Source organism: Castor canadensis, chromosome 7, assembly GCF_047511655.1.
Source record: "Castor canadensis chromosome 7, mCasCan1.hap1v2, whole genome shotgun sequence".
Classification (NCBI taxonomy): Eukaryota; Metazoa; Chordata; class Mammalia; order Rodentia; family Castoridae; genus Castor; species Castor canadensis.
In genome coordinates, this window is record NC_133392.1 from 71618749 (window position 1) to 71631007 (window position 12259).

General features: G+C 37.5%; 1 protein-coding gene across 10 annotated transcripts in view; it reads left to right on the forward strand.

Annotated features, from left to right (window-relative positions):
* The window catches only part of Nrg3 (neuregulin 3), a 1113314-nt gene that overhangs the window by 1071254 nt on the left and 29801 nt on the right, over positions 1–12259 (forward strand). For all 10 annotated transcript variants that reach the window (XM_074079308.1, XM_074079313.1, XM_074079309.1 and 7 more), the window contains exons 5-6: positions 359–461; positions 7183–7309. In XM_074079308.1, coding sequence (XP_073935409.1) covers positions 359–461; positions 7183–7309 — 230 coding nt within the window. The remainder of the gene's footprint in view (positions 1–358; positions 462–7182; positions 7310–12259) is intronic.

Here is a 12259-nt window from a genome sequence, read left to right on the forward strand (position 1 = left end):
TCAGATATTTGTTTCTCTAGCTCATTAATTTGGGTCCCACCACAATTTTAAAAACATGTCTCTAGTATGTCCTAAAGTCATAGGATGTCATTTGATAATAAGATTGTTAATTGTGATATATGTATATGAGTTCTGATTTAGACAAACAGAAAGAAAACAAGAAAAAAGGCAACCAGTTATTCTACAGAACTCTGCAAAGAAATTGAATTATAATAACTTCCTCATGTTTTTTCCTATTCATGACAGGAACAAAAAGTTGGCTTTGAAAGACTCTTACCAGCTAAGAAGTACAAAGATGGAGATTGTTGCTGCTGTGCCCTGCTAGCATCCATTCTAATTTTGTTTTTTAAATTCACAGAGAGTGAAGAAGTTTATCAAAGGCAGGTGCTGTCGATTTCATGTATCATCTTTGGAATTGTCATCGTGGGCATGTTCTGTGCAGCATTCTACTTCAAAAGCAAGTAAGACCATTTCTCTGAAGTGTTAAAAGGTTACTTCTGAAAGAAAGCACCTTTGTCTTTGTATTCTCAGTCTCTGCTCCAAGCAAAAGGATACTGTACAAGTGGGTCCAGAAAGCATCGGTAAATGACTTAGACCATTTTAGCCTTCAGTGAGTTTATACAGGCGTGTGTGTCGGGGGTGGAATAGGGGCTGGGGTGGGATATCTTTGCTGCAAGAGTGATCATTTGACAGTTCTTTACCTACTTGCATTAAAGGTTCTGTGTCTGTCACCAAAGGGCTATGTCCTCCGAACAGGAGGACCACTGCCATGAACCTAAACATTATCAACCATTATCTAACCTTTTCTGGAAAAGAATCTATAGGGAAAAAAAATAAGCTTTTCTTTCATACTGTTTTTCACCTGATGCTCATAAAAGTTATAACTAAATATGAATAAAGAATACTTTAAAAATACATTGTTTCACCCATGGGTGTGCACATCTGGAACATGCCATACACTTCACTTGCCAATAACTAGAACTTTGCAGATGAAGGTATTTGTAGCCCATTAAGTGTAATAAAAATATATGTATATGTTAGTCTCTATACACACAAGTGTGTTTGTGTTTGTATTTTTTTCAAATCAATTCTAATACAGTTATTTATGGGAATGATATAATCTACCCAAAAAATAAGAAATACAGATAAAAACATAAACCGTTAAAATTTTTGAGTCTTGAAATGTTGGCTCAGATATTTTCTACGGCTTATGTGAAATACAAACGAAAGCATAATTGGTTTTCATTGGATCTGTTTTTTTCTAGCCATTTGCTTTTGTAGAAATTAATTTCCAGATATAGTTTATAAAACATGTCTGCATATTTTGTATGATGATTTTTAATGAAAACTATACTTTATGATTTAAAAATAATTAATGGAATTGAAGCATGAATAAAGAATTCATAACTATTATTCTAATAAACTATTCTGATTTTCAGAATTGATATTAAAATAGCACAGAGAATTCCCAAATACTCTAGACCCAGTTTTCCCTTTTGTTAATATCTTGCATTAATTGCATTACCACAATTAATGAGAAGTCCACACTTTGAGATTCCTTATTCCAGGGCCCCATCCAGGATCTCATGTTATATTAGGTATCACGTCTCCTATACAATTCTTGGCTGTGACAGTCATAATGTTCAAATTTAGAATACTTACTCTTTGCCAGACACACAGTGTTTTACATGTATAGCTACCAATGCTTACAACAATCAATCTTGTGCATTATTTTTGTTCCCACTGTTAGAACATTTTTTCAACTTTTTAATCATATTATTGTTGTACTGGGGGTAATCTGTGACATTTATAAAAGCGCTTACAACATATCTTAGTCAAAATCGCCTTCTGCATCATTCTCCTTTATTCCCTTCTTCCCCATTCCTAGAATAGTTTCAACAGGCCTCATTTTTCCATTTTCATACATGAATGCATAATATTTCCACCATATTCAATCTCTTACACCCTTTCCTTATATCCTCTTCACTCCCAAGGGTATCAACCCCCAGGAACCCTTAGCACTTTACATTCTTAGGGAGATGTGGTGAAGAGGTGCAGGATTTTACACCAGTCATCCACAACTGGATTCAGATTTTCAGGCTGTCATTTACTTGTTATGTTTTTAGACAAATTTCACCACATTTCTTAGCCCCAGTTTCCTTTTTGGTAAAATATGAACAAAAAATACTATCTACCTTGTAGGACTATGTTAAGAATCAAGTGGGAAATGCTACACGACAATGATTCACAGCATAGTGTTTGAAAGAAATGTTGGCTTGCTGTTAACAAGGTTTCCACACTAGGACTTGGAGGCCAAGTAGCTACAAAGTTAAAAGCATGCACTAGAGCTCATAAAAATTGTTTCTACCCAGCAGGGTGTTAGAAGGGTCTCCTTACAAAAGCTGTACATGAAAAAGCAATTGTGTATTTAGCAATAAGCAAATTACTATGAAGAAGCAGCTAATCACTTACTTTTAGAGCGTAATTTACAGTTGTATCATATTTAAGGGGAAAGACTGCTTATCGCTTATCATAATCAAGAATAGAGAACAGACTTCTGTCTTCTGGGCTTCAATCTCACTTTGGGGAGCAAGTAGACTCTGAGACCAGCATCTGTTCCTGGGGCTCAGCAAGGGCTCAAGGTACTTAAAGGAAATACCGTTCAGTGTCAGATTCACTATGGGAAGCTTAGAGGACCCAGCTGATGGAGAAGCACCCACTGAGATAGTATTTATCTGTCTACCTAGGACACATTTTTACTAAAGAAATAAATGAACCAGGCATGGTGATACATGCCTGTAATCCTAGCACTTGAGAGGCTAAGGCAGGAGGATCATGAGTTTTAGACCATTCTGGACTACATAGCAAGATCCTGTATAAAAATAAATAAATAAACAAATAAGTAAATAAATGTAAAATGACAGTAATGAAGGTCAAAGCCCTTTCTAACTAGAATCATATTTCTCATCAGAGACTTAGAGTAATTTCCTTCTTCTACCACAATTTCTAGGTCTGTCTTCCCTTTATTTTTCTTTGCCTGAGAAGAATGGTGTACCCTTCACAAAGCACTTAGTCAATACTACTGAAAATTGTAAATTTTTATAATACCTTGCACAAGTCTCTTTTTGTAAATTCCCATATTGCTAGTTCCTTATCCCAAATGTTGGGGATAACAGAACAGGCAGATCCTATCTTGATCCCCTCTTACTTTCATGCACAAAGTATGGCTATTTACTGTGAATAATTTCTTAGCTTCACTTTGGAAACACTGAGTCTTCCAGGATTCTAAGGGCTCTCTATCATTTCTATCTAAACAAAAACACCAAACATTTATTTGCTATATTAAAATGTACAGTCCAAGCCAGAGAAAGTTGGAACTTAATCCAAAACCCACACTTTCATGGTTATTTATGTTCTACTTTTCATAATCACTCAGATTCTGCTGCTCTGGTTATTTTCATTGCCTTGTCACGCTTGGCATTACATAACCTTATCAGAAGGGGTATTACAGCAAAGTGTATGTCTGATAAAAAAGAAATTTGAAGGTAGCTAATATGATGATGTAGACATAAGGAACATTTTGAATTGAGAGGACTTTCTGATGGAGTTAATTGACTCCTCCAACAATACTAAAAGACAGTGGGCAAGAAATTATCTTCTCATCACTCCCAATGAGACCCTATATTCCATACATAGTTAATACATGTTTTAATTAATCCAGCCAATATGTCTCAAATGGGAGCTATAAGTTCTTAAAGATTTTCTCTTTACTTTCAATAGGTATAGGTAAGAAGGATAGGTTAGTAAGTTGGCTACAGGAGTCCTTAGTAGACTTTAGATGGCCCTCTTTTTTTTTGCCATACTGGGGTTTGAACTTAAAAGTCTTGCACTTGCTAGGTGGGCACTCTACCAATTGAGCCATACCTCCAGTCTTACTAGAAATTCAAGACATGACTTAGCTTGAGAGGAGCTCACTAACAGGAGAGTGAAGGTAAAAGAAGGAAGTTAGAAGGTAAACATGGTTGATATGTTTTCTATACAGGAATGAATGAATATAGAATTTTTAAACCTACTGAAATAACTGTAAGAAGGTGACTAAATATGAAAATGGAAAAATGAGACCTGTTGAAACTATTCCAGGAACAGAGGGAAGGGGATAAAGAAAATCGATGGAGGGGTTGAATTCAACTATGATATATTCTAAGAACTTTTGTAAATGTCCCAATGTTCTCCCAGTACAACAAAATATGATAAATAATTAAAAAAATTAGAATTGGGATGAGAGAGGAGATGTTCTAGGAAGCAGAACCTGCAATGGGTAATTAGCAAAATTGGAAAAACAGAATAGAAAAATGGGAACTGGTATTACCAGTAAAATGTCCACATGGCAGGAACCTCTATCTTCCTATATACTGTCTGTCACCTTCTGCATGAAAAACTTTGGATCTCAGGGATGCTCTTTTGTACTGCTGAGATCCTCTTTAGCAATGGAAGGCTTAGTCTCAAGTAGCCAGCAGGCAACTATGAAAAGAGTGGCCTTTCTCAATCACATATCCTGTTCTGATATAACCACCTCTTATGACAGGTCACTGTGAAACTCTGAAGATTAGACCTTTGCTCCAAACTGAGGGCACATGACCAAGCCAACTTCAGAGTTCCTTGCAGGGTTTGCCAAAGTCCTCACTGAGATTGCATCCCATTCAAGATTCTCCCTCTTCCCAATTCTGTTTTCTTTGCTTCCCTTCACTTCTATAGATTTTGATACCCCTTAATAAAAGAGTCCCCCTTAATAAAAGTTCTGTGTAGTATCTCTATCTCCGGGTCTGTTTCCTCAAGAATTCAACCTGTGACACTACAAATACTATCTCCCAACAGGAGTGTAATGCCTACTACTCCACTACATATATCTTCTGTCAAATACATTGGGCCAGAGATACTTAAAATTCAACAGACTGTAAAGTTTTAATACTGACTTTGTTGGTGTAGTAGCACTATAGGTGCAATGCATGCGTCTTGTCTTCCCTAGAGCAAATGTCCTCATGAGAGAGCCAAGAATAATGCAATCAGAGGCTGGTCATTTCCTCTGTTCCCATTTGCTAAGAGAAGAAAGAAAAAGCAAAAAATAGTTGTGTTCATGAGTGAAGAGGAAAAGGAGACAGGGAGAGAGGATGAGGCATGCTCCAAAGTGAAAGTCCATATAGCGTAGAATATTATTGATTCAGGACTTGAGTGAGAAGAGGTAAAAAGAAAGCAAATTATAAAAGGATTCAAGAAAACACAGATACTTTTATGAAGAATGTTGCTTTAAAAGTTTATATTTCCTGAACTCCAAATTATGAGATTACTGAAAAGACAGTGTTTCTATTATTTTAATTCTTGGGCAGGTAATTGAGTCCTTGCTTTGTGCCAAGTATCCATCTCTTGCTTTGCAATGATTTACTTGGCTGGCTCCTCCTGACTTTCTGTTTGCTTCTTGAATGAATCCCTGATAGGATTTTGTGGCTGCAATGTACTTCTTCAATGCTCATATGATAGACTTATTTTTAACAATAGGATACAGATTTTCTCTTAGGAAGTAGATTACAACTGGATTAAAGCAACTAAGAGTGTTGAAGATAAAATCCCCCCAAATAATTGAAAAGATAAAAGAAATAATTAAACATACAGCCACATCACACTGCTGCTGTAAATTCAAAGGGGAGAGATGATGCTCATCACCTCCAAATCCTTTGGAAAAATACTGCTGACTTGTGAGAGATGCGATTAGTACAATCTTTTCTTTTATCTTTGCCAATGTTCTAATTCCTCTGCAGCATCTTCCCACAAGACTGAACATTCTGCGTAATGAAAAGGAAATGATAAACACCTTGTATATCCTCCTCTCACATTGAGTTGTTATGGTATTGATGGCATATACCCATGGAATATAACTCTTATGAATTCCATTTACAGGAGAGGAAACTGAGGCTCAGGGAAGTTTAAGTAATGACTAGGATAGCAAAACTGGTAAAGCCAGGACTCAAATCCCTGTCTTTGAGGTACTAGTGTTTTTAGGATGCTGCCTGCCTCAGAAGCTTGCCACAGAGATAAACTCCACAGATGGATCTCTCCTTGACAGGGAACTTGGGGGAGAGGCAAACTTCATGAAGATGATTCTCCAGAGTTGTTTTTATGGGTACCGAGTGTTATGCTGATAGATAATTGCTTGGAAGCTCCTGGGAGAGAACAGCTAATCAGACACTTACTTCCTCCACCCTTTTGGTATAGTCATTGAATGAAGTGACTCCACATGCACAAGTGGGAGGACTTTACTTGGAGTCCACAAACCTAGAGCCATCTTAACCTCTTCACTTAGAAGATAGGTGGCCATATGTAAATGGCTTGACAGTTCTGAGTGTTGGTTCTGAACATAGAATATGCAGCCAGATCAGGTTGGATTGAAAGCCAGGCACTACCTCTTACTATGTATGTGACCATAGGCAAATGATTTAACTTCTTTATGCTTCAGTTTTCTCATCTATTAAAAGGGCATAGTAGAATGATTCATTGTGAAAAATAAATGAGCTAATACATGTAAGGCACTTAAAATATAACCATTAGCTCTTTCTTTTTTTAATCTTTTTATTAGTATACAATAGTTGTAAGGGGGTATCATAACATTTCTGCATATTGACTATTTTTACTGTCAGGGCTGTTGATAACAATAAATGGACTGCTTCTAAACAGATGTAAAAGACAGAAAATATGCACACATATGCATACAAGTTGTGCATACAAGCTACTTGTATTCATATTGTATAAATATAAATGAATCTTTACAAATATGTTATATGTAGCCGTCAAGCCCAAGCTTCACATCTTTCTTTTAGTCACTTCTTAACTGCACTTCCAACTCTTTATAGCTAAACATGTGGAGATAGGGACCTCTTGGCCATGGAGGCCAAGACAACAATGATTAGGATCCTGTCTGCTTTGGAGAAACACTGACAATAACTCCATGGATGATAGTGAATAATGCCAGGTTCTTTCTAAATTGGAAGTATTTCTTGATGTAGTTCAAAATGAGAGAAGGGCTCTTTTTGTTAACAGAGTTTATCTAGCTTTAGAAAATCACAAATATATGCATTGGGAATGAATACAATAAATGTATGTAAATATTTATATATGTATTTATATCTGCAGGAAACAAGCAAAACAAATCCACGAGCAGCTGAAAGAGTCACAGAATGGTAAAAACTACAGTCTGAAAGCATCCAGCACAATGGCAAAGTCAGAGAGCTTGGGGAAGAACCATGTCCAATTGCAAAATGTGAGTTGTATGTCTATACATCTCTTGCAGCCCAGCTCAACATAGAGAGCCTGTGATCAGATTTGTGTACTTATTCAGTACTTTTTCAGATTTTTGCTTAAAACATCTTGCAGTTCTTTGTATGTATGTGTATGTGTACACACACACCCACACACATACATGCATGAGCACTTTTCAATAATGGTTGATACTAGAGATACAATGCTTCCTGCCATATGGGAACCTATGTATTTCTTACTATTAAGAAAATACAGGCACCACCAGATCTACAAGCAGAGTATGTGAGATGCTGAGTGTTGCAGCCTTGGCTGGAGGAGGAGAAATCAATGGGAGAAGGGCCAAGGGAGACCTGAAAACTGCCTCACCACAGGATCAGTCTCCGTCCCAGTTTCAAAGGGTGTGAAATGGTCAACAGGTGGCCTAAAAGTGAGAGACTAATATACACAGAAAAAAATTTAAATCATAGGTTCCCAAGAATTCCATGTTTAGTCCATTACAAGTTAGGGGGAGGTATGTGAGAAGAGTGAGAGTTGAGAACCATGGTCCCAGAGTTAATTCTGCTACACCAGGCTTTACACAGACTCTAGAACTTGAAGTTAAATACAAACTCTTTCCCCCTATATTCTTTGTAAGATAGTTTTAATCATTTCTGAAATATATTGCAAAAGAATAAATTAAAGACAAAGAAGTGTACTATCTAATACATGCTGAAATATTCCTCCAAGAGATTGTACTTCCAGATTCAGAAGCCTGAAAGGAAGAAACAAAGGCTGTGGTATAAACCTAGTATTTGAGTGTAATAGCCAATCACTCAGAACACATTCCTGCACCAAAAATTGCTTCAATTCCTGGGAATTTACACATCATTTGTGATTCTAAGAAATCATTATTTAAAAAGTCACTATTATGATGTCCATAACAGATGTACTTAGATGGTTTAATGTGGAATTCATAAATCAGAATTGCTTCCCAACAAATTTCTTTAATCTTTTATTCATGGCAATGTGCAGGGATTGTTTTCTGAACCAAAATGCCCTTGCTAATGATTTCTAATGAATATAATCCCAGCACTTCTAATAACTTTGGTGGTGAGGGTTTTAGTTTCTTAGCAACTGATCCTGTCCAAGATAAAAAAAGCTGGACACGGTTGAAGCCATGGGGACAGATTGTAATCAGTAATATACTACTGCAATAGTGAAAAGTGTCCAGCATGAACTGTACTTATCTTCAATAGGTACGGAGGTGACTGAACCTTTTAAAGGAAGAATGAAGGAGCAGAAACAGGGACAAGGGGAAAAGCAAGAGCTTAATCAGAGGCAGGGAAGTCCGAAAGTACAAAGGGTTGTTCAGTGTAAATGCATTAGTAGCTGTGTCTGTTGGCTGGTGATTATTGGCAAGGATTGAGGTTAGAATTCTGTTCACTCACAGAGAGTGAGACCAGAACCTCTATCCTTCCTGTTGTATCATTTCAAAGGAATGGCTTTTAAGTCCTTGTGAAAGATACTCCTGAGGTATAGGAGATACATATTTATAATTACAACCCATTTTTAGTAAATGCTTTAAAAAGGGAAGTCAAGGACCTATCATCAGGTGCTGGCTAGAAGAAACTTTAAGTTCTTATTTATTTCCAGGCTGGCCTTTAAGGGGGACTAGGTCACCCTAGAGAAGCAGTCTTGAGTTGTTGGAAACTAAGTGTTAGTTGAGCTCTTTTAGTGTGAAGATGAAAGCTTTTGTACTAAGAGGCTGCAGTCTTTATAGAGCAAAGGTGAGGCCTAGTTGAAACAAGGTAGGTCAAGAAGAGTCTTTGTCACTCACTATGCCTTTTACAGGGTTGTGTTGCAGTCAGAGTATCTGTGTAGTACTGTACTCTTCAATTTCATCTCACATGTGATGAATAGCATTTTCTATACGCTCTACGATTGCACAAATTCATTTGGATTGTAGCATAATCTTCCACAAAGTGAACCATTGCACAGTTTTTCACCCATCCCTATCCTAGTACACATTCACATTCTTTTCTGTGGTTTACTATTATCCACAAGGGTAAAATAAAATCTTCATTTCTGTGTTCTCCCCATCCTGTTAATGACACTGATACAGTCTGTGATCAGAAGGCTCCCACATTCTTTGTGTCCCACAGGAGGAATCCATGGCAGGATGTTGTAGAATGATTCAGACAGACATAGGGCACCAAAGCTTTCAGGAAGCAAGTTTATTAAACAGGCTAGCAGTGACTCGGAGGACTCAAGTCTAAAGGCTGAGCCCCAAGAACAGAGGGGGCCTTCCTTATATACCTTTTAGAGCAGGTTACAGGTACAGCTTGTCCCATACATGCTCACATATTATTTCATTGGCCATTTTAACCTCTGGGACAAGGTGACCCTTCTCTGGTCCAGCCCCAGGTGCTATGCTACATTCCTCAAATCTGGGTTTTGGCTTGTTTGTTTTTTTGTTTTAATGTTGCTCTCATTATCTCTCATTATCTCCCTCACTGTCTTTCATTTTCTCCCTTGCCCCTCCCTGTGGGTGTAAATGGATTTTATTAAAATTTAGAGTAGGGGAGCATGGTAGGACTCAGGTAGAATCTGGAGGCTGAGAGAATGTGTTTCTCTTCTCCAGGTGCTTTTAAAACCTATACTAACCTATGGGAAGGGACTATTGGCAACTCTCATCCAATAGTCAATGAGTGGAGAGGGGCATAGGCGGTTCCTGAGCCAGGTGAGGGCATATCATTACTTGACTCCTTTGACTTTGAGTTAGGGGGAGGAGCTGGGCTGACTCCCTATACACTGTGTTAATTCTCAGGTGTCCCACCCATGAGAGAGGAAGTTCCTATTTTTTCTAACTTATTGAAATTATAATGGAGCTCTTAAAATGAGTCAGGGAGGCATCTCAGTCCCAAACTTTCCCTAACCCTAGCCTGCCTCAATCTTTAACTTGATTTGAGTGATTAGGATAGGAATTCACGACAGAAATGACTAGCTGCAGGGTTTCCAATACTTGAAGATCACAGCTGCATATGATCTTAGTTCTTTTTTCCCCCTCTTCTCTCCAGTCTACTTGGCCCTAACATTTGTATGTTGGTACAGGGCAAGCAGGGTCTCAAGTGGATCATTCCTCAGGGTCCAGGAGAGAGTGTGGGAATAGTGTCTCTTTAGATTCCTATTACTGTTGCGTAGGGACAGGGGAATGGAGGAAAAAACATTTTTACTTCTCTTCTCTGGGCTATACAATACAAGGCAGATTGATAAGAGAAAAAGAAACAGGTTTATTAACAAGTGCATCATTAATGTAACACGTAAAGTACTGAGAAATAGACAACTCTAGGGATATTTAGAATTTAAGCTTTTATACTATTTTAGGATAATGGAAAGAGGTTTGGGACTTCTGGGTATGTGTGTGTAGAGGCAAGTTATGTGAAGGTAACCAGAAAAATATGTAACACAATAGTTTTTAATAGGGTTTGTAATGCAGATTTAAGTGTCTTCTCTGTTGATAAGAGTTGTCCTCCTTCTTGGTACAGTAGTGGAAGACATTTCTGTTAATGGAAATTTCTTTTACAAAAGGAAAACTTCTGCTCTATTTGTAGAGCTTTGCTTGTATTTCCCTGATCCCAGTGGCCTTTCGCTCAAAATTATCCACATGCCAAAGAAGTATATTTTGGGATACCATGTTCCCGAACTCCTCTACATGGAAGCCATTTTGTTTGAGATGGGGTGTGATCAGCTAAGATTACATTCTAAGAGATTATCTGGGTAAATAGTTAAGCAGAAGTTAGGAGTCCAGGAAGAAAATAGGTATAAAAAGAAGGCATTTACAGACCCTGTATCAGACTAGCAAGGTGCATTGAAGATATATATAATGAAGTCATTGCATTCACACACTGTGGGCTTGGCTCAGGGGATTAACTGAGCAGACCCCTTTAACAAGACTAGAGACTAGATTGGGATGAAAAAATTGCTTCTCAAGGGCATATGTCAGTTTCCAGCTTTGTAATATCTTTATCACCATTTCCTCCACTAATTTAATAGTGGGGAATGGCATTCTTTGGGATTGGCATTTCTTTATTTGATAGTACAATCTCTATCCGCATATTTCTAGTCAAATTTCCTCTTTGGTGAATTACATGCTGATACCCTTTGCTCACCATTTTATTATAGGAAGCAAACATCAATTTGACTACAATTTTCAATGCTATAAATTTTGAGAGAAAACAGATGGAGAATTGATATCAATAATCCATTATAAAGAACAGAAAAATTTAAGAGCATTTTCTTTCCTTCAATTCTATCTTTAAGATCTATAAAAAGAAGTATGCAGGGAATCTGCGCAGTTGGAGGACAGGAAGCACAGGTTGTCTTAGGGAAAGTGATAATCTGACCTGTGGCTAAAACCTTTGGATGCATATTAAAATGCATTGAAAAAATTTTGGGAAAGCACTTTTTGCTTTATAGATTTACATATTTCTTTTTCTGGCAAGAGTTATGAGGAAATACCAATATCAATGATAAAATAGTAATAGGAAATAACATGTGATAAGCATATGCATATTATCATGCTAAATAATATAAATGTATTATCTCATTTCCTTCTAGAAATGAACACTTAATTTATACCCACAATATACAGAGAAGAGAAGTGAAGTTGGGAGCTTGGGAAAGTTAGTACTATCCAACAGCTTGTGAAGAGCTCAAAGGCAAATCCACATCTATATAACTCAGTGGCTTTCAACAAGGGGCAATTTCTCCCCTCTCCCATTTGGGAAATGCTCTCCCACTGGGGAAACATTGACTGTTTAGACTTGCTGTTAGAACGCTACTGCAATCTAGGATGTGGCATAAGCATCTTGGGATACATGACCAGCTCCCATAACAAAACAATTTTCCTGCCCCAAATGTCAAGGGGGGATGAGGATGTGCAGAGTCCATACCCAAGTTGCAAATGCGACTA